Source organism: Mauremys reevesii, linkage group 7, assembly GCF_016161935.1.
Source record: "Mauremys reevesii isolate NIE-2019 linkage group 7, ASM1616193v1, whole genome shotgun sequence".
Classification (NCBI taxonomy): Eukaryota; Metazoa; Chordata; order Testudines; family Geoemydidae; genus Mauremys; species Mauremys reevesii.
Genome location: NC_052629.1, coordinates 32,762,427 through 32,789,529, shown reverse-complemented (window position 1 = coordinate 32,789,529; position 27,103 = coordinate 32,762,427). Strand labels below are relative to the sequence as shown.

Genomic DNA, 27,103 nt, shown 5'->3' with positions numbered 1-27,103 from the left:
ACAATGAAGGCCACAGAGAACAAGCATGCATTGATCGGGGCTGCAAAAGGCTTATCCTTTCTGCTTTGCACATTGCCTTTAGCAGGAGATCACAGCTAACCAGTAACTGATAAGCAGTATGTACTGTAAGGCTTACCAGGACTTTGTGCAAGAGGGATGCAGCTATCTTTCAGTGCAATGGCGCCGCAAATGAGAGCGTATTCAAATCTCGGACTAGTTCTGAGATCTCCTGAGACTTAGTTCCCCTTTGGTCTTGTTCACTGAAACTGACTAGACTGTGTTTACTGTTGGCAAACATGTATGTGTTCAAGGAAATCACCTACTTTTTCACATCACACAGCAGAAAAGACAAGGGACGACATGTTCCAGGAACTGATGGCCAGCTCCAGAGCGGAGGCGGCAGAGCAGAGACAGTCGAGGAGAGCCTGTGTCAGCAGCATCGCACACACCTGGAACGGGAGGATAGGTGGCGGCAGGAAGACCAGCAGGCGACTCAAACGCTGCTTGGTCTAATGAGGAGCTGTAGATGTTCTGCAAGACCGCAGTCAGGAGGAGAGAGCCCTGCAGTGCATCTGCAACCGCCAACGCCAAGAAGTCCTGTCCCCTCACCCAAAGTGACAAGACGGAAGAACTGTCCCTGCACCGCAGCACACCGATAATGTTAGAGACAACTGTCGCAGTAAATTTGTACAAGCTCTTTCTTTACAGCATCAACCAGTCCCAACTCCAAGTTCAAACCCCCACTGTGTATTACATTATTAAAAGCGGTTTGGTGTTACTGACTGTTTCTGGTGTCAGAAGACTTTCTGTTGTTCTGTGGGGAATTGTAATGTCACTGCATTGCCCACAGTGCCATGCTACAGACTTGGCTGCAGGGTCAACTGCCGGGCCCACCCAGACTGGAGGCCCTAGGCACCCGGGACAGGCTGTGGGGTGTATGCGGCCCCGGTCTTTTCCTTTGTGTATGCTTGTGCAGGGTCCTGGTGCCTGACATCCCCGAATGTAAAGGCAGGCTTCCTTCACATGCATTTGGACCGTAGTCACGATCCTCCCGGTGCCCCGAGCCCCAAAAAGAGACCTCATCCAGGGGCAGATACTCACCCTTCCCCACACCCCTCACCCTTCCAACGCCCAAACCCACAGCCGTCATGGTAACCCCTATCCAAGGCTTCCTGCAAACCCACCCATCAGTGCACACCTTAACCAGCACAGAATGCTTCCATGTTTCAACGAATAAACAGAAATGCAAAGTCAACGAAAGATTTATTATTAATTACTAAAACATGTCCTTAGTTTTAAAACGTCCTTGGGAAGTGGGGAAAACTTGGTTTATGATCAGGCTCTCTTAAAATCAAGTGGACAGTCACAGGTTACCCTGCTCTGCGAGAAAACTTTGCAAAGCCTCCCTGATGCATATCGCTTCCCGCTGGGATATTCTCTCAGCACGGGTGTCTGGCTGATCGTAAACAGCAGCCAGGCGATGCTCTCACAGAGATTGTGGAGCACACAGCAAGCAGCAATAACTACGGGATATTCTTTCGCTGATGTCCGAGCGAGTCAGTAAGGTCCGCCATCTCCCTTGAGAGACGTCCGAACACACCCACCACCATTCTGCACTTGCTCAGCCGGTAGTTGAAGAGTTCCTTTTCAGTGTCCAAGGCGCCTGTATAGGGCTTCATGAGCCAGGGCATTAGCGGGTAGGCCGGGTCCCCGAGGATCACTGTAGGCATCTGCACATCCCCAACCGTTATTTTGTGGTCCGGGAAGAAAGTGCCTGCCTGGAGTCTAAACAGACCAGAGTTCCTGAACACACGCTGGCATGAACCTTGCCCCCCCCCCCCACGTTGATGTTGGTAAAACGTCCCCTATGGTCCACCACAGCTTGCAGCACCATTGAAAAGTAGCCCCGGTTAATGTACTCGCTGGCCTGGTGGGCTGGTGCCAGGATAGGGATGTGAGTCCCATCTATAGCCCCACCGCAGTTTGGGAATGATGGCCTGGACATTTCCGACAGTCACTACCTTTGAGAGCAGTTGCTCAACGATTGCGTGGGCTACTGAATGACAGCAATCCCCACGGTAGATTTGCCCACGCCAAAAGTGTTCGCTACTGACCGGTGGTGTGTGCGGGGCAAGTTTTCAGAGGGGCCTATGGCCACTTTCTGCACAGTCAGGGCTGCTCGCATCCTTGTGTCCTGGCGCTTCAGGGCAGGGGACAGCAAGTCACACAGTTCAAGGAAAGTGCCCCACGCATCCTGAAAGTTTCAAGCCACTCTGTGTCATCCCAGACCTGCAGCACTATGCGGTCCCACCAGTCTGTGCTTGTTTCCCGGCCCAGAATCCACCATGAACTTGACCCATTGCCACCATGATCTCCACTGCCCTCAGCATCTGACTGTGGAAGAGGTGGACGATAATGTGCGAGGAGTTGACAATGGCCATAGTGCAGCGATGATCATGCTCGCAGTGCTGTGCGCCCCACGCTGTAACCGACCAGAGAGAGAGGCGAACAGATTTAAGGAAGACAGGGAGGCGGGATTGACGGTTCAATGACATTTTTCCCCAGCATGCATTGCTGGCCCTGTGAATGTTTGTGTATTTAGTATGGATACACAAATTATCCACAAATTCGACTTAAGTAGATTCGAAATAGTCCTGTAGTGTAGACAAGCCCTTAGTCTATAAGGTGCCACAGGATTCTTTGCTGCTTCTACAGAACCAGACTAACACGGCTACCCTTCTGATACTTAACAAATAAAAGTACATTCTCCAGTGCATGTGTTTATAATTAACATAGGGAGGAAGACTAGAACTCAGGATTAGCAAAATTCATAGGAGAAATCCTAGTTCCACTGCCGTTAATAACAAATCTCTCACTGTTTTCAGTAGGGCTAGGATTTCATCATATATGTAAGTCAATTTACATTCTAGCTGAGCTAAACTTCTCTTTGGTCAGGGATATATTTTCTTTATCCTTTCACATCTGATCCATTTGAAACTCTTGGACCACTTCAGAGGTGCGTGCCAACATAATTAACTAACTTTGATTTATCATAGGCCATAATCTTTATTCAGTTAGATGGTATTGCTGGGCTGACACTGGGAATGAATCACTATTTGAAATGATTGAAATAACCCAGGTCATGTACACAAACAAGGCCATGAGAAAGAACTCCTTGGTTTGGTTGCCTCCTGCAACTAAGAAGCCTGCCAGAACTCCTTATTTTTGCCAAGACAATTTCATATTTTTAGGTATTCCTCCTATCCTTTCCATTCTCTGTTATACAGGAAAGACAGTTCTTCTCATAATTCTCTAAATAAAATGTAGCCAGAGTAATTATAAGCAAGATTTTGGTTTCCAAAACTGTCATGTCTTTTTTGCTTATGAGCTTAGTTTCATCCAGAATTTGCTTTCCAATCAATACTATTCCATTTCACCTTAAATATTTTCACAACTGTCTTATTGCTTTATATCTACTTGATATTTGTCTTCATTTTTCACACATGCATCCTGTTTTTCTCCTATCATTAAATTCTAAACACCACTTCTGAATTCTCCCTTGGTCTGTGTGTCAGTACAACTAGGTTTAATCACTTGACATGTCACAGATTAACAGGACAAACTGTTATTCAAAATGTACGATTAACTCAGTGGAACACCACTTCTTTGGCTCAGTTGTGTGTAGAATAAATTAATTAGATTTCTAGAAAAAGTAGCCACCAAGATGTATTTATCAATTCTAACAGTATTTCTATTTATTTCCATCCTTCTAATGGTTTTATTGGATGATTGAAAACAAAAAGAAACTATCAAACTTCCTCTCTATTTCTGGAGATCAGAATGTGTCATTACTATCAGTTACTTTTCATTTGGCAAACCACATTGACTTCAGCAGAACTTTAGTGATGTATTAGTATCAGGGTGCTTCGGTGATGAATATTCTTATATTTACAGCTGGTGTCAGCAGCAACATGATCCAGCCAGTAAGCACCATCACCAAAGCAGCTTGCATGTCCTCCTGAACACTTTGAGTCTGATACGGAGTTACACTTAGCCACCCTGTGATAGTTCTCACCCATCCTTGGAGCATGCTGTTGCGTCAGTGTGGGATGTTGCTGCTGTCTTTGACTTCAGTGCCTCCTGTTGGCTCAGCCTCTGGCTCCCAATCTTCTGTGGCTCAGCCCTTCGGCCAAGTCACAACGTTCAAACCACTTCCAGAGTATCCCAAACAAGTCCTAATGAACCTGGATAATTCCCAGGCCCCTGGGGCTACTAAAATCTTCCCCTTCTACTGGCACAAACCCCATCTCAGCAATTCCCTCACAGGAGCATATGCTGACCCCATAACCCTGGGCTTTTCTCAGCCAGAGAGGCCTGTCTCCTCTACAGCATCTCCCTCAACTAAGCTCCTTCAGTCTATTTAGTATGGCCTAGATCTGCCTCCTCTGGCTGGGAGCCAGTGAGCTACTCACCTCTCCAGGTGCAGAGCATGACTAATTGGATGTATTCACTAGCTCTGGAGGTGATGTGGTTAAGCCCCATCACACTCCCATATACCCCTCTGATAGAGTAAAAGGGCCTTAAAATGGATCTTAAAAATCAGATTGCTTATTCACAGCTGCTACCCAAATAGAACAGGGAAAAAACGATGCCTTCCACATTTGACTGGCCAGCAGATCATGCCGCATCCTATCAGTTGCAGTCCTGGCCACTGTAATCTATGCATTTATAACCTTCAAACTAGATTAGATTACTGCAATGCTCTGCATTCATTACAGAAACCTCAACTAGTGGGGGATGCAGCATCCTGCCTTCTGACATATTCAGGTCAATAACAGTACTGGTTTATTCATTCCAAGCACTTTGAATGCTACCCATTGAATGCTGGCTCAAGATTAAAGTCCTGGCTTTGATCTTCGATGTGCTCAATGGGCTGGTCCTGGGACATCTCAAAGGTTACCTCTCCCTCTGTAATCACCAGACCATCCTGGGCAGCAGTGATCTTCAGGAACAATGGAAACCTTAATGGCAATGGTAACTAGAAGGCACTTAGTGACAGATACTTCTTAGTAGCTAGCCAACTTCTGTTAAACTCCTTTCCACCAGTGCCTTCGACAAGAATGACCACAAACCTGACTGTTTTCAAGACAAAATGCAAGACTCTCCTCTTTGCCATAGATTTTCCATCCTAATATTAAAAACATGATAATTATATTACTAAATATTAAAAACCGTTTTTCCCCTTTTTCTTTGACAGAAGGAAATGAGAGTGAGTACTACTAGGTCTGTTTGTACGCCACTTGTCTGGATTTATGTAATTTTGAAAAGTGCTTAGATGCATCAGTGAAGAGTGCAATATAATTATCTAGGTAGAAAGATGAAAGAAAGTCATACTCTCTTGTCTTTGGGTGCGGGGGGGAAAGGAAGTTAAATGTAAAATAGCATGGTGAAAAATATCCTGTAAACTCAAACACAGCTGTGGAGGTTCAGGAAGCATGATGTTGGTGGGTCTCCGTAGACTTGTAAAAAACCAAAGATGTTTAAAAATCTGGAATTCTCTGCTGCAAAATGGACATGATCATCATCTAATTTAGCAACAGAAAAGAAAGTATTGCACAAATTGTAGTCTGAGGAAATATGGGTTCAGTATATCACTTATTCAAGCAAAATGGAGAATAGATATAAGTGTAAAGGGAACGAGGAGTACTTGGTGGCACCTTAGAGATTAACAAATTTATTTGAGCATAAGCTTTCGTAGGCTAAAACCCACTTCATCAGATGCATGCAGTGGAAAATACAGTAGGAAGATATATATATATACACAGAGAACATGAAAAAATGGGTGTTGCCATACCAACTGTAATGAAAGTAATTAATTAAGGTGAGCTATTAGGTGAGCTATTATCAGCAGGAGAAAAAAAACTTTATTAGTGATAATCAGGATGGCCCATTTCCAGCAGTTGGCAAGGTGTGAGTAACAGTAGGGAAAAAAATTAGCATGGGGAAACAGTTTTTACTTTGTGTAATCACCCATCCACTCCCAGTCTTTATTCAAGCCTAATTTAATGGTGTCTAGTTTGCAAATTAATTCCAATTCTGCAGTTTCTCGTTGGAGTCTGTTTTTGAAGTTTTGTGACTTTGAGATCTGTAATTGAGTGACAAGGGAGGTTGAAGTGTTCTCCAACTGGTTTCTGAATGTTATAATTCTTGATGTCTGATTTGTGTCCATTTATTCTTTTGTGTAGACTGTCTGGTTTTAAACAATGTACATGGCAGAGGGGCATTGCTGGCACATGATGGCATATATCACATTGGTAGATGTGCAGGTTTCTGGTATAGGATGGCGTTTATGTGACCATCGCTTATTAGCACTGTAGTGTCCAGGAAGTGGATCACTTGTGTGGACTGGTCCAGGATGAGGTTGATGGTGGGATGGAAATTGTTGAAATCATGGTGGAATTCCTCAAGGGCTTCTTTTCCATGGGTCCAGATGATGAAGATGTCATCAATGTAGCACAAGTAGAGTAGGAGCATTAGGGGACAAGAGCTGAGGGAGCGTTGTTCTAAGTCAGCCATAAAAATGTTGGCATACTGTGGGGCCATGTGGGTACCCATAGCAGTGCCGCTGACTTGAAGGTATATATTGTCCCCAAATGTGAAATAGTTGTGGGTGAAAGTATAAAGGGTTTTTTTTTAGATGGGAAAGAAACTGAAAGAGGCATGAGCCTAACATTGGATCTTAACATCTTATATTTTTTGCAAAAAGCGATGGAGTCCTGTGGCACCTTATAGACTAACAGATGTATTGGAGCATAAGCTTTCGTGGGTGAATACCCACTTCATCAGATGAATCTTCTGTATGTACTTAAACTGGGAGTTCTCCCAGGAGCCTAAGGGAGTTAGGCACTCTAATCAAATTAATATTTAAGGGGATTTGGTTACCTAACTCCCCTAGATGCCTTTGAAAACCCCAACCTTATTTATTGGTTCATTTGTATTTTTGGCATATCCAAAAGTGACTACTGACCATGAGTCTCTCCCATTTTTGTGTGTGTGCCCAACTTCAGACATCTAAAAGGAACCTAATTTTCATAGTACAAGTGCTCAGCATTTTTGAAAATCAGGCCCCTTTAAGGTGTCTTAAATTCACCCACATATCAGTCTTCTTTGTTGCTTTTACAGATCCAGACTAACACGGCTACCCCTCTGATACTTGCCACATATCAGTGTAACCCCTCAGAATTCAAATTCAGACCATTACATTCGGACAAAAACTAACAGAATAATTATACTCTACACTAAACTTCAGCCATTTTACAAGTTATCTAGAGCTAGGGTGACCAGATGTCCCGATTTTATAGGGACAGTCCCGATTTTTGGGTCTTTTTCATATATAGGCTCCTATTACCCCCCACTCCTATCCCGATTTTTCACATTTTCTGTCTGGTCACCCTATCTAGAGCTGGTGAAATACTAATATGAGAAAGGAAAAGCAGCGAAGACTCCTTTTTTGTTAAGGCACAGTTGTTGGAGCCAGAAACCCTGAGTTCTGTTTCTGGCTTTGCTACAGCCTTGGACAGATCACTTAAACCTTACTCTACTCCTGTGGCAAATGAGGATAATACCAGTCCACCTTACGTGAGGCTTAATTTAATGTTTGTAAAGCACTTGGAGATCTGCAGATGGAAGGCATCAGAGAAGTGCCAAGTATCATTTTATGCAGATGTTCAAATTATCCATTGGCATTTTTTGTACACTCCTTTTCTTACCCTGTGGCCATGTGTGTTGGGCACATGATTTAATTAATGTATTCTAGGTGTGTAGGTATTTAAGGGAAGCCTTGGTTGCTCATTAGCAAAGTAAGCTCTGCCATCTACTGCTCAGTATGGCAGGAGATGAGATTGTAGGAAGGCCACACCTGGAATAATGAGCTCTGCATTGCATGATAAAATATCAGTATATTATGATTTCCTGTATTCTTTGTAACCCAGATGTATTGTTTAGTTGATTGACTGTTGTCGGATGGTGGGGATGATAAGGTGTGGAACTGTAACCTACTATGAAGCAATACTCTCCACCATCTCTCCCATGCTGGAGATAGGGAAATACCAAACTTGGCTCACAGTACATACTCTATTTGATGTTCTTTTTCTTAGAAAAATAAAGCAGGTCATGATACTGGTGTTTATTCTAAGGGATCATTGTTCTAATTTAACAAAGAGATGGAAATTCAGGCTGGATCTTTAAAGGCTCTAATGGCTGTTAGGCAGGTGCCATTTCAGCTTCTTAAAATCTGTTAGACAAAATGAAAACAAAATCATTGGCTGAAGCAACACAGTAATATTACAGATTTGCTACTGCTTGTGTTTTCACGGGCAATGTTGGTCCAAAAGCATTTAGCACCTATTTCCTCATTGTAGCTCCCCATCCACCAGTTTGTTGAAGCATTCCTTGCTTCTTACCCCTCAGATAACATTTCTCTTACAACATTTACAAATAGAATATATTTTGGTTAAATTTAATGTCACAATATTTACAGTGAATTTCACAGAAAATTGTAATACTAGTACATATTACAAAAATTCATTTAAATAATGAATCTAATAATGTACAATTACTCTATTAAATCTGAAGTTAAGGTTTTGGTACAACTTTATCTAAAAGGAAAGCGTGACATTCCACTTTGTTCTGAATACAGATGCTTCAGTGTCTGTGAAGTAGCTAAGCTTTAGAATATTACAGATATCCTTTTTCATTCTGTTTTGCATTTACTGAAGAAGAAATAATCTTCAGGCATTTGCTTTTACTGTCACTTATGTGAGTCCTTCTTCTCCCTTAAATCTTCTATCCTTAGTTTTATCTGTTGCACCCTGTTCTGATCTGACTTTATTCAGAGTAATTTCACTGAAATTGATACCATTGTAACTGATCAGAATTTGGTCCACTGAGTACTTACAATAAACTTTCTCACATTAAATATTTAAGGATTAACGAAACTTTTATCACTGACATGCTTGAATTTTGTACAGATCTATTTGTTCTTACTATGTACCTCTTGGGAAATCCAAGTGAATTACCAAAGGCACTTATTTTATTTAAAATGTGGGGTTCACAGTGACTAATCCTATTGATGAGGTACTGAATAGAGTCCTGGTGACTTTTAATACAGTGACAATGGCTACTCTGGTACTTGATTATCATCAGTACAACAGCATATACCCCCATGAAATGCAACTGAACAGATGCGATTCAAAGTAAAAAGGGTGCTTTTATATATATTATTCAGAAACAGATAGCACACAAGAGACTGTTGAAATCCTCCCATTTTTTATGCAGTTACTTGAACAAAGAGGCATCCTAGTTTCTCTATATATTCTGATACATCAAAAATCACCACTTAGAAAGGACATAAATTAACTTTTTGTTGTGTAAAATATATACATCCTGCTCTTGTCTCTTGGATTTAGTCATAGTAAAATCCACGAGATGCATTTTTACTGAAAGGTCTGAGATAACCAACAAATTATGCTCCATTTTTATCTTAAAGACCAACCACCACCTGTGTCAATGATATATAACTAGACAAGGCTTTTGCCATTTAGTACCAAAGGTCCACTTTTTAAAAAAATCAGCCTTTTATTGTTGCCTTTCTGGATTTTAGCTCAGACACACAGAACATTTTCAACACAAGGCTTGAAAGCATCTACATTGCCACCATTTGCTTGAAAAATATCATTTTGTAGTAAAACAAAATACATTCCTTATCACCGGTGATCCCTGAATATTAATAGCAATGTTGTAACCCACAAGCATGAGAAACATAAATGAATGCTGTCTTCTGTTTACATTGATTGATAAAGGTGCAGATCTGTACAATGTCTTGTCTTTCTGGATTTCAGTTGATTTCTCTTCCCTCAAGCGTCAAACTGCTTATTGCTAAAATGATTTGGCTTTCTCAAACAGAAAACTATTTTCATTTGTACACAATAGCAATTGTCCCACTAATAAATGAGAGATGTCACCACTTCCATGAGAAATACATTTAATACAATGCATCAAGCTCATTGATTTTTATTTTATTTTTTAAGCATTCCCATTCAAAGAAGATTAAGTGCATTTCATAACCCCTCCATTTCTTCTCAGGCTAAATCTTCATTACTTTTCCTTCCCCAGTCGTGCCTTGGCCATATCTGATTACTTCGCTGTGCATTTGGTCATAAGTCATGACTCTTTTTTCTTGAGTAATCAGAGTTTCTCCTGTTTTAAGAAAAAAATACACAACCCACAATGAATTAGATTGGAAAATGTAACAGCATCCCCTGCAGGGCCTGATCCAACTCCCATTTAAATAAACTGAAAGCCTCCTGTTTACCTTGGTGGGAACTGGATTAGGCTTTTAAAGAATTAGAGCTCTTTCCCAGAAGTTCAGCACAAAACTTGAGGCCCAAGGAAGTGGGTGGCTAAGGTCACCTTTGTGCTTGCCCAATTCCGGGCTTCTATGAGGGCTAAAAAGGCCCTTAGCATAATTTGGACAACCCTAAGGTACAGCAGCCCAAAAACTAATGAAGCAGCATCTGCTAAAGCCCTCCCCTGGCCTGCCCCTCTACTCTCTGGCCATACACCAAGCCCCACAGCCTATGTCAGGACTTGTGGAGGGGGCCTCATAAGATAACCTGTGGTTGTCCCGCTCAGTTCTTATGACAGGAGAATTTCCCAGGCACAAAAGCTGAGTAAAGGGGCCATAGCAGGATGGAGAATCCGTCCCTTGATTTTGCAAAGTGACCTTTATCCACATAACTTCTGCAAAAATAACTTCACACCCAATATTTGTCGACAAAATGATGTCACATTTTATCTTAGCTGCAACATTGTCCCATTAATGATCAATGGAGCCAAATCCTGCTCCCTCCTCTGATGATGTAGAGAAACTCAACCTAGTGGAACTAGTGCTGTTCTGCTATGGAAAAGGAAGCAGGGGGTCATCAGTCTCTGCACATATCAGAGTTCTGTTCCATGGGGGCTTCCTGCACCCCAGCCTGCAGGGATTTGGGGGCTTGACCCTGCAAGATGCTGAGCTCTCTGGCCTTGATCCAGGAAAGCACTTAATCAGATGAGTAATTTCACTGAATTCAGAATCAAGTTCTTTTTGGAGAATGGTAGCGGATCTGTGACTACATAGATCCACCAATCATTCTGTCCCACAGGAAGAGTCTTTCCTCAGCCACTTGGACATTGTGTTGAGATCCAGGATGTGGCACTAATAAAAAAATAAAATAAATAAATAAAAAACATGAGTGCAACAGTAAGGCTGAAAATTAAAAACTGAAACAGCTGAGTATTTCTGAGTTTGGTTTGCATGACAGCCTAAACTCAACTCCCTCAGCATGCCATAGGCATAGTGGTACCTTTGGGCCTGGCTCCTACTTAAATCAATGGGATTATTCACATCAGCACAGGCTGCAGGAGCAGGCCTTTAACAGTTAATCATTTCAGCATATGAAACCTACATGAAGCCACCCTAGCAAACAGGAAATAAACAAAAGGAGGCAATTCCTGAAGACCAACAAAGGATAACACAAGAAAAGCAATTTTACAGTGGAATATAATGCAGAAATAGATTTCAAACAAGTTTATTTCCATTGTTAGTTAAAATGAGAAGACATAAGCAATTAATTGTAAAAACTAACCAGATAATCATATCCAAGGTCAAAACTAGATATGGAGGAATGAAATAATCAAAAATAGGTTAAGTTTTGTTTATTTATATATCTATATATATATTTAAATAAAAATAATATTCAGGGTCTGCTTTAGTTGAATTCACATGCCTAAGGAAGTTTTCTATTTGTTTTCTGCTTATATATTGCATACATCTGAAATGAATACAACTTGTAGGACCAAATATTTGCCCTCAGAGATGCACACTCACTGAAGTCAATAGGAGTGACTTCAGACATTGCTGGTTCTGTTGATCCTTATTTGTGGATGTGGTGGGTGAGAGTGAGAGAGAGAGAGAGACAAAATTTGGAGCAAGTTATATATACTCTGTGTGAAACAGAAAATCTGGAGTAACAAAGATACTGTAGATTGACTCTCCTAATTCTAAATTTGATTTTATAGTTAAAAGTTATCGGTACTTTCACAGTGTTTGCTATATTAAATGCCTGTTTATAGCAATTTTTAAAAAGAGAAATCTAAATCAATGTCTGTATATGAAACATTCCTGCAATCCATGCATAGCTGAAAAGAACTCCAATCGTTATTGAATAATGGGATCTGTCAATTCTATGTATACAATCAGTGATCCTTAAGTTCTCTCTCATGCTATTTGACTTCCACGACATGTTTAAAATCCTAAACTATCAGTGCAGATATCAGGGCCTCCCAGGTACATCCCTTAAGAGGGGCCACAAAGAGCTTGTGTAGACCCTAGAGAATCAATCCCAACCATACAAGACAAATCAAATCATCGGGGTAAATTCATGCTAAGGTAAGATTCTACAGAAAATTCCCAAATCTCTTAATAGATTACTAAACCATAGTGACTCTGCCAGGCTTCCATTAAGCATGTTTTAACTAATCAGTCTTCACTAACAAAATCTTGTCTCTAGTGGAGGCAAATCAATCTATTTATCATAGGTAGGTGTGTAGTTATTATCACTGTAGTATTTACATGCTTTCTAGGAAAGAACAATTGTTCCCTTGTATGTATCCAGCTCTATATTTCTACATAGTGTCCAATCACTGTAGAGACTTGGGATAATTCACGTGATTGGAATATTGTTATAGAAGGGTACAGCTTGTTCAGGAAGGACAGACGGGAAAAAAAAGGAGGAAGTGTTGGCTTGTATATCAAAGACATATAAACTTGCACTGAAACAAAAGTGGGAGGCAGACCTGTTGAAAGTGTCTGGGTAAGGATAAAAGGCATAAAAACAAGATTGATGTCATGGTAGGGGTCTACTATAGATCACCTAGCCAGGAAGAAGAGGTGGATAAGGCTTTTTTTTTTTTAAACAACTAAAACAAAATCATTGGCCTGGTCTACACTACAAGTTTATTTCAAATTTAGCAGCGTTAAACCGAATTAATGCTGCACTCGTCCACACAACGAAGCCCTTTATTTCGATATAAAGGGCTCTTAATACCGATATCTGTACTCCTCCCTGATGAGGGGAGTAGTGCTGAAATTGGTATTGCCATTTCGGATTAGGGTTAGTGTGGCCGCAATTCGACGGTATTGGCCTCCGGGAGCTATCCCACAGTGCACCATTGTGACCACTCTGGACAGCAATCTGAACTCGGATGCACTGGCCAGGTAGACAGGAAAAGCCCCACGAACTTTTGAATTTCATTTCCTGTTTGCCCAGCATGGAGCGCTGATCAGCACAGGTGACCATGCAGTCCCAGAATCAAAAAAGAGCTCCAGCATGGACCGTACGGGAGATACTGAATCTGATCTCTGTATGGGGAGCTGAATCTGTTCTATCAGAACTCTGTTCCAACAGGCGAAATGTCAAAACATTTGAAAAAATCTCCAAGGCTATGAGAGACAGAAGCCACAACAGGGACTCAACACAGTGCTGCTTGAAACTTAGGGAGCTGAGACAAGAGTACCAGAAAACCAAAGAATGAAATGGACGCTCACAAAGGGAGGGCGACTGACGACTGTAGCTATCCCACAGTTCCCGCACTCTCTGAAAACCATTTGAATTCTTGGCTGAGCTCCCAAAGCCTGAAGGGTCAAAAACATTGTCGCAGGTGGTTCAGGGTATATGTCGTCAGCCCCCCCTCCCCCTCCCCATGAAACCAAAGGGGGAAAAATCGTTTCTCACCTTTTTTCAATGTCACCGTATGTCTACTGAATGCTGCTGGCAGATGCGGTGCTGCAGTGCTACACAGCAGCATCCCCTTCTCTTCCCTTGCCTTGCGGACGGCAGACGGTGCAGTATGACTGATATCCGTCATTGTCGTCCTGTGAGTGCTCCTGGCTGGCCTCGGTGAGGTCGGCCGGGGGCGCCTGGGCAAAAATGGGAATGACTCTCGGTCATTCTCTTCTTTAAGTTTTGTCTCCTGGAGATTCACTCCTCCCTGGAATATCATAGCAGATGGAGGCTGCCCTCCTCTCCCCTCTTTGATCTCTGCTTGCAGAGGCAATAAAGTCAGTGTTGTTTCTTATTCCTGCATTCTTTATTACTTCGTCACACAAATGGGGAGATAACTGCCACGGTAGCCCAGGAGGGGTGGGGGAGAAGGGAAGCAATGGGTGGCATTGTTGCAGGGGCACCCCCTAGAATGGCATGCAGCTCATCATTTCTGCGGGATATCTGGGGCTCTGACCCGGAGCGGCCGTTTGCCTCTCTGGTTCTTTAGTAGGCTTGCCTGATATTCTAGGCAGGACTGACTCTCCCTTTAGACAAAACTTAAAGAAGAGAATGACCTGGGGAGTCATTCCCATGATAGCAGCAGACAGTACAGCATGACTGGTAACCGTCATTGTCAACTTGCAAAGCAGCAGACAGTACAGTAGAGCTGGTAATTGTCTTTGCTAACTTGCAAAAGGCAAGGGGATGCTGCTTTGTAGCACTGCAGTACTGCATCTGTTAGCAACATCCAGTAGACATACGGTGACAGTGAAAAAAGGCTGAACGGGCTCCATGGTTGCCGTGCTATGGTGTCTGCCCGGGCAATCCAGGGAGAAGGGCATGAAATGATTGTCTGCCATTGCTTTCACGGAGGGAGGATTGTCTGACGACATTTACCCAGAATCACCCACGACACTGTTTTTGCCCCATCATGCATTGGTATCTCAACCCAGAATTCCAATGGGCGGGGGAGACTGCGGGAACTATGGGATAGCTACCCACAGTGCAATGCTCCGGAAATCGATGGTAGCCTCGGTACATGGACGCACACCATCGAATTAATGTGCTTAGTGTGGCCGCATGCACTCGACTTTATACAATCTGTTTCCAAAAATCGGTTTCTGTAAAATCGGAATAATACCATAGTGTAGACGTACCCATCCAAAGCACAGGACTTGGTGGTGATGGGGAACTTCCACTACCCAGACATCTGTTGAAAAGATAATACAGCAGAGAAGAGATTATCCAACAAGTTCTTGGAATGCATTCAAGATAACTTTTTATTGAAGAAGGTGGAGAAAGAACCAAGAGGAAAGGCTGTTCTACATTTGATTCTGACAGATAAGGAGGACCTGGTTGAGAATTTGAAAATGGAAGGCAACTTACATGAAAGTGATCATGAAAGATAAGAGTTCATAATTCTAAGGAATGGTAGGACGGAAAACAGCAGAAAAAAGACAATGGACTTCAAGAAGGTAAACTTTAGCAAACTCAGAGAACTGGTAGGGAAGATCTTTGGGAAGCAAGTCTAAGGGAAAAAAGAGGTCAGGAGAGTTGGCAGTTTTTTAAAGAGACATTATAAAGGGCACAAGAGCAAACTACCCCAGTGCAGAGGAAAGATAGGAAGTATGGTTAGAGACTGCCATGGCTTATCCAGGGGATCTTCAATGATGTGAAACAAAAAAAGTTCTACAAAAAGTGGAAACTAGGTCAAATTCAGAAGGATGACTATATTTTAAAACAATAAACATAAACATATAGGGACAAAATTAGAAAGGCCAAGGAACAACATGAGACTAAACTAGCTAGAGGCATAAAGGTAACAAGAAAACATTTGACAAATACATTAGATGCAAGAGGAAGACCAAGGACAAGGTAGTCCCATTACTCAATTATGTGGGAAAGACAATAACAGAAAATGCTGCAATGTCAGAAGTTTTAAATGCCTTTTTTTGTTTCAGTTTTTGCCAAAAAGGTTAGTAGTGATCAGATAACTAACATAGGGAACATAAGTGTAAATGGGGTAGGATCTGAGGAAAAGAAGAAGGTAAGAATTACTTAGACAAGTTAGATGTCTTCAAGTCGGCAGGGCCTGACAAAATATATCCTAGAATACTTAAGGAACTGTCTGAAGAGCTCTCTGAGCTATTAGCAATTATCTTTGAGAAGTCATGGAGGACGTGAGAGATCCCAGAGGACTGGAAAAGGGCCTATCAAAAAAAGGGGAATAGGATAACGCAGGGACTTATAGCTCAGTCTAATTAACTTTGATACCCGGAAAGATAATGGAGCAAATATTCAATCAATCAATTTGTAAGCACCTAGAAGATAATAAGGTGACAAGTAACAGTGAACATGGATTTGTCAAGAACAAATCATGTCAAACCAAATGAATATCCTTCTTTACAGGGTAACAAGCCTTGTGGTTAAGGGGGAAGCAGGTGTGATATATTGACTTTAGTAAAGCTTTGGATAACGTCTCATGTGACCTCATAAACAAACTAGGGAAATATAGCCTAGACCAGTGTTTCTCAACCTTTTTGATACCAGGGACTAGCTTGCTGCCTTTCTAAACTGTGTCAAGGAGCTCTCAGGGAATGGTGTTGGCCCACAGACTAGTTATTGAGAACCACTGGTCTAGACATACCTACTCTAAAGTGGGTGCACAACTGGTTGGAAAACTGTGGTTCACAGTCAAGTTGGAAGGGCATATTGACTGGGGTCCTGCAAAGATCTGTCCTGGGTCTATTTAATGTCTTTGTAAATTATTAGATAATGGCTTAGAGAGCACACTAATAAAGTGCATGGACAATACCATGCTGGGAGCAGTTGAAGGACAGGATTAGAATTCAAAATTATTTTGACAAACTGGAGAAATAGTCTGGAGAAATTCAATGAAATAGTATGAAATTCAATAAGGACAAATACAAATTACTGCACTTAGGAAGGAATCCTCAATTGCACAAATGGGAAATGACTGCCTAGGAAGCATTACTGCAGAAAAGGATCTGGGAGTGCTAGTGGATCACAAACTAAATAAGAGTCAGCAATGTAATACTGTTGCAAAAAACCCAAACCTCATTCTGGGGTGTATTCGGAGTATAGTAAGCAAAACACAAGCTGTAATTCTTCCACTCTACTCAGCACTGATAAGGGCGCCACTGGAGTATTGTTTCCAATTCTGGGCACCACATGTCAGGAAAGATGTGGACAAATTGGAGAAAGTCCAGAGGACAGCAACAAAAATGATTAAAGGTAGGGTGACCAGATGTCCCGATTGTATAGAGACAGTCCCAATTTTGGGGTCTTTTTCTTATATAGGTTCCTATTACCCCCCATCCTCTGTCCCGATTTTTCACATTTGCTGTTTGGTCACCCTAATTAAAGGTCTAGAACACCTGACCTAAGAGGAAAGACTGAAAAAATGGGTGATTTTAGTTTGGAGAAGAGAAGACTAATTGTGGGACATAAAGAGAAGGGTGATAAATTGTTATTAACCACTGAGGACAGGACAATTTATAATGGGCTTAAATTGCAACAAAGGAGATTTAGATTAGACATTAGGAAAAACTTCCTAGCAACAAGGGTAGTTAAACAGTGGAATAAGTTAGTTAGGGAGGTTGTGGAATCTCCATCATTAGAGATTTTTAGGCAAATACTTGTCAGGAGTGGTCTAGATAATACTTACTCCTGCCTCAGTGCAGGACTAGATGATCTATCGAGGTCCCTTCCATTCCTACCTTTCTATGATCTCTATTTCCTTGCCATGTTCTATAAGGCTGAGATACCACAAAATAACTTTTTTCCATAGTATGTGTATGAAGCATATGTTTGTTCTCATTTTGTATGTATTTTTCTTGTGACTGAATGATCCCTATTACTGTATGTGAGTCCTCTTTTAAAATGCTGCTTGGCTCCATTATACTACTACTGATACCTACCTCTTAAAGAGCACTTTTCATCTGCAGATCCCAAAGCTCTTTACAAAGGAGATCAGTACCATTATCCCCATTTTACAGACGGGGTTAAATTATTGTGTGTTTTAAGTTACTGAGTCTAGTCATTTGCATTCTGTTAATTCATGACAGACTTTAATACTTGCACTCTTAGAAATAAGAGAACAAGTTTGTTACAGTAGCTCTCTCTCTTTTATGTAGAACAAAAAAGTTAAACATACTGTAAACACAATTTTCTGGAACGAACAAGACCACACATAAGGGAAGTCCACACATCTGCTGTATTAAAAAGAGAGAATTGTTGATCTTTTATTGACTGAGTAGATCTAAAACTAAGAGCAAAATATTTATCCAGTCTGGTATGTCAATAGTTTATAACAATATACACCTCTACCTCGATTTAACGCTATCCTTGGGAGCCAAAAAATCTTATAGGTGAAACCGCATTATATCGAATTTGCTTTGATCCACTGGAGTACACAGCCCAACTCCTCCGGAGCACTGCTTTACCGTGAGGGATAGCTCAGTGGTTTGAGCATTAGCCTACTAAACCTAGGGTTGTGAGTTCAATCCTTGAGGGGGCCACTTAGGGATCTGGGGCAAAAATCAGTACTTGGTCCTGCTAGTGAAGGCAGGGGGCTGGACTCAATGACCTTTCAAGGTCCCTTCCAGTTATAGGAGATTGGTATATCTCCTATAATTATTATATCCAAATTCGTGTTATATCAAGTTGCGTTATATCGGGGTAGAGGTATAGTAGGTTTCCTCTCAGTGGGCTCTCTTTCTTCTGGAAACTTAGGCATTTCAATATGTATTTCTGCTTCTGGGATTATTTATTCAATTAGAACTATATATAAATCTATCATAAATGATAGGCAATGATAATACTAATGAAAAAAGTCAGAGCTTCACTAAGTCTTAAAATGTTTCCTACATTGTCTATATATATCAGCATCCACAAGAAAGTAAATAATCAGACTGCCTTTTGTCTGGGGGTTGTGAATATGTGTCATGGGATTGCAAACACTCTGTACTTCCCATACTGCTCAATGCGAAAGGGTCCTGGTTATTTGGGAGAGGGGCTGAAGGAGGTCCTGCTTTGAAAAAGGTTAACAGCTACTGGTCTAACATTATTAAGATATATAGAAAATGAACATTGAAAAAATTATAAACAAATTTCAATACTGTGTTTGTACCAAACTCATGTGTGGCAATGACTATTTAGAGAAAAGAATCAAGATAACAGTAATAAAGATACTATTAGCATGTACTGCTTGTACAAAGACCAATAGACAAAGAAAGATTTTCTTTTTAAAGAACAAGAAAAGAACCTAAGATCTACGGTGAGCTATGAACAGGATCTGCTGATAATTTTTTTCTGTGCTCTCTCTGAGAGAAGTTTATCTCTTAAGCAGTTTTTCCTGAAAAACAAGAAAAATCAAATAGAAAGTAAGGTGGTAGCTATGCACAAAATAATTGGCATCATTTTCAAGATTCCTTGGTATTCTTGTGTCCTGCATTTTAGAGTCTTAGTTGAACTATCCCTAAATTTACCTCAACAGTACTCTAGAGATGCTATGTTGAATAGTAAAAATAGTACAATGTTCTTTTATATATACTGGATGCTTATTATATACCACAAAGCTAGAACATTAAAAGGGAGAAAAATGATAAAACTTTGCAGTATAAATTTACTCATAAACACCCTTAACTCAATAAATGTCTGCAGTACATTTATTTCAGATTATTTGGCACATCTATGCCTCTGTGTGGTACTGGATAATAAAATAATAGCTGGATAGGAAGAGAAAATGAGAAATTATTTTTATTTTGATCAAATGACTATAAAATGATAGATTGATACCTGGCTTTAAACTGGTATTGGTATTGGATAATAAAATAATATCTGGATAGGAAGAGAAAATGAGAAAATATTTTTATTTTGATCAAATGACTATAAAATGATAGATTGATACCTGGCTTAAAAATTTTAAAAATAACTTGGAAAAAAAACAGATTATAATTATTTCATTTCAAAGCAGGGGTTGGCAACTTTTCAGAAGTGGTGTGCCGAGTCTTCATTTATTCACTATCATTTAAGGTTTCGTGTGCCAGTAATACATTTTACCATTTTTGAAGATCTCTTTCTATAAGTCTATAATATATAACTAAACTATTGTTGTATGTAAAGTAAATAAGGTTTTTAAAATGTTTAAGAAGCTTCATTTAAAATTAAATTAAAATGCAGAGCCCCCTGGACTGGTGGCCAGGACCCGGGCAGTGTGAGTGCCACTGAAAATCAGCTTGCATGCCGCCTTCGGCATGCATGCCATAGGTTGCCTACCTCTGTTTCAAAGGCTCAACAACAGATCTCCACTTTTTGCTATTAATTGAATCCATCAGTTAACCAGAAGAGTGGTTAAACAAATAGATCTTATATTGTGCTCTTACACTCACCAAACCCAGGTTTTGGTGGGCTGCTGGAGGTGGGAGAAAATCCAAACAAGTGGAATCTTGGTGCTTCCCAGTTGGCCCTGGCTCAGGTGGGGGTGGTCCTGGCTACTTAATGGTCCCTAGTTATTGCTAGAGCACTCTAGTTGTTGTTCCAAGTCTTTGGCCACGAGGGACTGTGCCCTAGGCTCAATGTCTGGCTGGGTTTCTGGGGCTAGAGCTACACCGCAATGTAAGCCCAGGATTAGTAGAACTTGAGTTAGCAGAATCTGGGTTTGTAAACCTAGGGCTTGAGTGTCTATGCACATTTGTAACCCTGGGCTAGGAATTGTTGAATCCTGGGTCCCACCCTGAGTCTCCAGTGTCTACACTGCATTATGTGGGCCCGACTCCAACCAGCCATATCCCAGACTTCCTAGCACCCTCCCAAAATGTGGCTGCTGTAGCCCTGTTTGCAGTGCAGTGTGGGAAAACTTGATGGTCCACCAAACTTGCTTGTCCAGAAGACAGAGAAAATCAGCCGGTGGATGTGTAGGGCACTTGTGGAGACTCCCAGAGCACGAGTCCAGTGGGGCTGAATCCAAAGAGCAAAGCCATAGTGCTTGATCCCTGGTACCTGGCTTGACTGAGGCTCGGACCCTCCACCCCATGGGATCCTGGTCCCGATACCCTGTGAGTCCTGAGAAAGTCTAATCATAGAGATCCTGCACAGAGCAGCCCTAATCATAGAGATGCAACCTAGAGTGACTCCCCTGCTTTCCAAATCAGGATGTACAAGCCCCTGTCCAGTAGGCAGGAGCCATGGAGAATGAAGGACACTGAACAGTTCTGGGAGCAAGCAATTCAGAATTTGTTGCTGGATACAAGAATACATTAATTGCCTATGTACCAGGGCTCTGGTAATGGGACCTGGAAAACCTGAACCTCAAACAGAATTCCATATCAAGTATCTACATACTCCAGCTTTTGAGCTTAAAATGTAGTTCCTGCACACATTCTTGCAAGGAAAACTCATTTGGTGGAATGCACATGAAAAGTAAACACAAGAGTGGTTTCCAAACAAATCACTTTCACTTTCAAATGTAAGTAAATATTTGTGGATAATGATTCCCGTTATTTATACAACTTTAGTGTTAACTAAACAGAAACTAGGCTAATATGTTGCCTCAACAGGCACTGAAGAGATATCTAAGTTGTTAATTAAGGATATCATTTCCCCTGGGATTTTTGGAACCTTGTGTTTTACTAGACATCTTTGGCTTTTTCACAAAGCTAGTTAGTTAAAAGCAGTAAAGATAGTGAGAGAGCATTCTCCGGAGAAGGAAAGCATATCTTTGTTTCAGCCATAATCTTAGCCAAATTCCAAAGCCATGGACCACATTCTGCTCTGTTACACCAGATACCTCTGGTGTAAAAGAGGGCAGAATTTGGCCCCACTTTTCGTTACAGCCAGAGATTATATATTTTTAACTAGGAAGGAATTCTGGAATGTGAATATAAATGTGGGGAAGAGAATATTCCAGGAAATACAGGGAAGCGAATGAGCTTTCTAAGAAGAAATATTTGATCTTGGTGCCACAAAGAGTAAACGGATGTTATTTGGAACTTCCCCAGCCAAATAACTCCTGTTGCTGCACAGCTGGTTCAATAGTATGGATATTGGTAAGAGACAAGTATATCCTATTGTGGGAGTGTTTACATTAGGAACATTTTAAAATCTTTCCTACCTAATGGTAACATCCCCATTGTAGGTTACACTTTTGTTCTTCCAAGTTGCAGATGTGTACATCTACCATTTGTTCAGCTAAAATATGCTGTCAGTGGCAATATATATACTCCCCAGCTGTGGAGCAAGGGCTATATGCAACTACTAATGGCAGACCTCAACCCTTTTGAGATGGAATGCATGGGCCTGCTTGATAAAGTGGCCACACCTCTCTGTAGAGATACCGACTGAGTGCTTACGTGGGTGAAAGGACTCCCTCTGTGCTTTTCTCCTCTCCAGCCTATGCTGCCCTGTGGTCCAGAGGACAAGATTGAACCTTTAGTATCAAATATAAAAATATTTTGTAAAGATTCCAAAACACCAACAAAATAAGCTTTTTACTTGGTATTTCAGAAGTCTTTCAGCCTTTCTGATTAACAAGGAGCTTTCTAAACACTTCCCAGATCCAGCAAGAATCCCCACACCTGAGGATCAGATTGCTGAAAAAACTTAAGCTGTAATTCTCACATGTGGGGACATAAAGCTGGATCCTAAAGGTACCTGCAGCTCCCATTGACTTCAGTATATTGATTTAGGTACTTACCTTTAGTCATTCCCCAGTTAAAAATAAACTGGCCTTAAATTGTGTTAATCTTAGTTAAAACATATGTCTGGGCAGATGGGTGACCTTTGATGTCAAAATCATTCATTTAATGTTAGATATGAAAATTTATTTATGGCAACACCAGCCCCAGTACCATTTGTACATAACATGTCGACATTCTGGGTCAAATTCTGCTCTCAGCACCCGTGCAGCTCCATTCATTTCACCTGGGATGCAAATTAGATCAGTTCATGTCTCTGCCCTCAGCTTCACGGGGGTGCCCAGGTTGCCTCTAATTTTTTTTTTCCTGTGTGCAGAACAAAAACTACTAGAGCTTAAATTTAAAACCCAGGAGTCCAATCTCTCCCACCTCCATTTTCTCCCCCAGGCTATGCTGCTTCCCCTTCTATCCATCTTATTTGTCATTCACATATTTTTTTCATCTTCCTTCCTGTCCATTTACTAGCTGTCTTTCCTCATCTATTTCTCTTATAACTTACATTCCTTGTACGCTCCTTGCACCCTTTCATTTCCCTTTTCCTCTCTCCATCCTGTATAACCTCCTTTAACTTTCTGTCTGTCTGTCTGTCTGTCTGAGAGAGAGATGTGATCTGTTTTAGGGTTTTGTACCAATGCTTATCACCACAGTAGAGACATCTCTCTCTCTCACTCATACACATACCACTGTCATTCACTACTTTCACTCTTTCCGTGGGAGGATGGGGAGCCTTGGGACCCCCTTACTTCAGACAGAAGTGGAGTGGGAGCCTTTAAGCCCCTTCTTCCAGCAGGAAGCAGATGCCTCCTGGCAAATAAAGGTCTCTTGAATGGCTCAAATGTAACTGTGCATGAAGCCTGCCAGCAGGGTGCACAGCCATGCATGTGAGCAAGGTAGTGAGGGAATACTGGTGCACATCTATGTATCTGGTAAACATCAGCTATTGCCTGCAAGCTTGTGCACTTCCAGTGACTTTACAAACTCTATACAAGAAGATTGTGACAAATTCTGCATTGGTGTATGTCTCAAGTAACACCACTAAATTCATTTAAAGTTAGTTTAATGTGGTGAATGTTAGAGCAGAATTTAGCCCAGAATACATTTTGGCATTATAAGATAATAGAATGTATGAGATGACCTTATTGTAGTGATGGAGACTACTTTGTAATGAGTATGCTTTCTCCTCAGAAATTATCTTTTTCTAAAAAAAATTGGGAGTATTAAAACTGTGAAATAATAGAAAGGGTTTAATTGGCAATGATACAATATTAGCTATTCCTGAGATTTCTTTTACAAAAGCTCCAAGTTTTCCTTTCTTAAGCTTCAAATTTGCAAAATGTAGGAACACCAATTGGTGTAGTGGTTTCTAATATTCATTCATGTGAACACAAAGAGATCAGTAAGAAGAAGGGAATACTCCAGTGTTAGGTGACTGGGTCAGCAGATGGCAAAGGTGACCACTGTAGACAACTTTAAAATAGTTAACCTGGAAGAAGAGATCAAGATAAGAAATAGGCGCCAAATGGAACAGTCATCCAGCACAATGATAAGGAAAGGATTTGGTAGTTATCTTGGGTAAAACTGAACATCTATAGTCTAAGTGCACAGCTCTAATAAATAGAGCAAACTACATGTGTGTTAGCAAGGGACAGAAAGCAAAATGAACGATCTGACACCCTGAGACGATTACTGTACTGTAACTTGTTGAGTATTACCTGGAATATTGGGCACAGTACTGATCATCATTCCACAGAAATTATATTATTGATAAAAGGCTTGATCCTGCTCCATGCAAGTCAGTTGGAATTTTGCCATTGATTTCGATGAGAGAAGGATGAAGCCCTTAGAGATGTTGCTGCGCAGGGCAACAAATAGAACAAATCTCCGGTTTTAGGCAAGGTTGAATGCATTACTGAAAAAGAGATTTTGACAAAACTTAATAATTTTGAAAAAAAATAGGTAATCATAAGAGTAGTGACCAAAATATGATTTCTTAGGTATCAAGTTTTATATTTGATACAGAAGAGTGGTTCACAAAACTAGCAGATGAGCTCTAGAAAGTAGAAAACTGCAATAAACTCAGACAATTCACTACTGTTGTTGAGCAAAGAATATCAGGCCAACAGAACCCTAGATTTGAGTTTAAGTGTAAATTAGAGAAGATGGACTCAGCTGATAAAATCAGGAGAGTTAGATTAAGCAGGGTCAGGTAAGGGCCAGATTGCCTTTTCCTGGTCTTAAAATAGGTTATATACCAGTTTCATATGTTAAGTTGGAGATGTGGGGGCAAGATCCTCAGCTTGCATAAATGAACATAGCACCACTGAACCTTCACCAAATTAAACCAGCAGATGATCTGGTCCATATAATCAATGTGTATTTTTTCACAGCGATAAATACTGTTTCCTTGGAAGGTGTACAAAAGTGATAGTAACCTTCACTAATGTTCATTCACAGGTAATCAAGTGAATAAAATTATTACATATAAATAATAAAAACAACGAGGTGTCCTTGTGGCACCTTAGAGACTAACAAATGGATTTGGGCATAAGCTTTCGTGGGCTAAAACCCACTTCATCAGATGCATGGAGTGGAATATACAGTAGAGAGGTATAAATACACAGCATATGAAAAGATGGGAGTTGCCTTACCAAGTGGGGAGTCAGTGCTAACAAGCCAATTCAATTAAGTTGGAAGTGGGCTTCTCAACAGTTGATAAGAAGGAGTGGAAATCACTTTTGTAGTGCTAATGAGGCCAATGTAAACAAGGTGGCCCATTTCAAACAGTTGACAAGAACATGTGAGTATTTAGCAAGGGGAAATTAGTTTTTATAAAAACAACAAGGAGTACTTGTGGCACCTTAGAGACTAACTAATTTATTTAGTTTTTGTAGTGACCTATCCACTCCCAGTCTTTATTCAGGCCTAATTTGATGGTGTCCAGTTTGCAAATTAATTCCAGTTCTGCGGTTTCTCATTGGAGTCTGTTTTTAAGTTTTTTTGTTGAAGAATTGCCACTTTTAAGTCTGTTATTGAGTGACCAGGGAGATTTGAAGTGTTCTCCTACTAGATTTTGAATTTTATAATTCCTGATGTCAGATTTGTGTCCATTTATTCTTTTGCGTAGAGACTGTCCGGTTTGGCCAATGTGTATTTATACCTCCCTACTGTACGTTCCACTCCATGCATCCGATGAAGTGGGTTTTAGCCCACGAAAGCTTATGCCAAAATAAATTTGTTAGTCTCTAAGGTGCCACAAGGACTCCTCATTGTTTTTGCTGATACAGACTAACATGGCTACCACTCTGAAACATATAAATAATAATAATCCCAAATGATACAATTTCCCCAGTCCAGTTTTGTCTTACATTGTTTCCTTTTATAATAGTATAAAGTGGAAAGGGTTGGTTTATGCTAAAATCCCAAATACTCTAGGGCCCAGTCCTTTCTACAGCAAAAAAATGTGGAGCTTAGGACTAAGTTTAGTAGCTGTGTCTTACAGATAGTTTATGATTTCATCGAGACAGTTTCTCTGATTAGCTGTCTCTTCAGAGTTAAAAGAAAATGTGTATAAAACAGTGAATTATTGTAAAAAGGGATAAGTGACCTTACAGCACAAATTCTGGCTTTTCTGCAAGCTTCAGAGCCTCATGCATCCCTGCAGCTGATAGTTTCCGGTTGATATTCCTATATCTGCATTGTAGTAGATTGCGATAGGTTGTCCTCAGGTCCCGATTGAAGAAGGCATATATAAAGGGGTTAATGAGAGAGTTTGCATAACCCAACCATAGAAATGTTCTTTCAACCCAAAACGGGATGCAGCTGCATACTGTACCACAGATAAAGGGTCTGGCAGTTGAAAGGATGAAAAATGGCAACCAGCACACAGTAAAGGCCCCAACAATAATTCCCAGGGTCGTGGCAGCTTTTTGTTCTCTCTTGAAGATGGAAATGTTTTTTCTATCATGTTTAAGGAGTCGTGAAAAATTTGTACATTCTTCTGATTCCTTGTGTAGCTTTATAACTCCATTCACAGAAACCATGCCTTCATTTTCTTCTGGCCGTGGGAAACCAGCAAACTTGTGTTTAGCAGCACTCCTCTTAGCAGCCTTGTAAATCTGATAGTACATGAAAAGCATCACTGACATCGGGATATAAAATGCAACCGCAGTGGAGTAAATTGTGTAACCAAAGTCTTGACTGATTAAACAAACTTTTTCATCATTCACATTTTGGGCCCAACCAAAAAGCGGTGGTATGGTGATAGAGGCAGAGAGGAGCCATACACACAGGATCATTTTAGCCATACATTTTCCATTCTGCCTCACAGGATATGTAAGTGGTCTTGTTATTCCAAGGTACCTAGAACAATAAGGTAGAGTTACTACATGTTCATTTCATGTGGCCTGCCATAAAGAGATTGAATAAATATTTTAGGTTTTATTTTACATTCTCTATTCCTGTCTTCTGCATTTTTTCAAACTTGCAGTTAATTCATGTCAACTTAATCACCTTTAGGATAGG

At 40.8% G+C, this 27,103-nt stretch overlaps 1 protein-coding gene across 3 annotated transcripts in view; it reads right to left on the bottom strand.

Annotated features, from left to right (window-relative positions):
- Positions 1-8,678: 8,678 nt before the first annotated feature.
- Positions 8,679-27,103, bottom strand: part of HTR7 (5-hydroxytryptamine receptor 7) — a 77,536-nt gene continuing 59,111 nt past the window's right edge. The window contains exons 4-6 of one of the 3 annotated variants that reach the window (XM_039482797.1): positions 26,192-26,941; positions 15,007-15,075; positions 8,679-10,257 (exon numbers count right to left, since the gene is read on the bottom strand). In XM_039482797.1, coding sequence (XP_039338731.1) covers positions 10,215-10,257; positions 15,007-15,075; positions 26,192-26,941 — 862 coding nt within the window. In that variant the 3' untranslated portion in view covers positions 8,679-10,214. The remainder of the gene's footprint in view (positions 10,258-15,006; positions 15,076-26,191; positions 26,942-27,103) is intronic. The other 2 variants (XM_039482796.1, XM_039482798.1) reach the window with 2 other exon arrangements.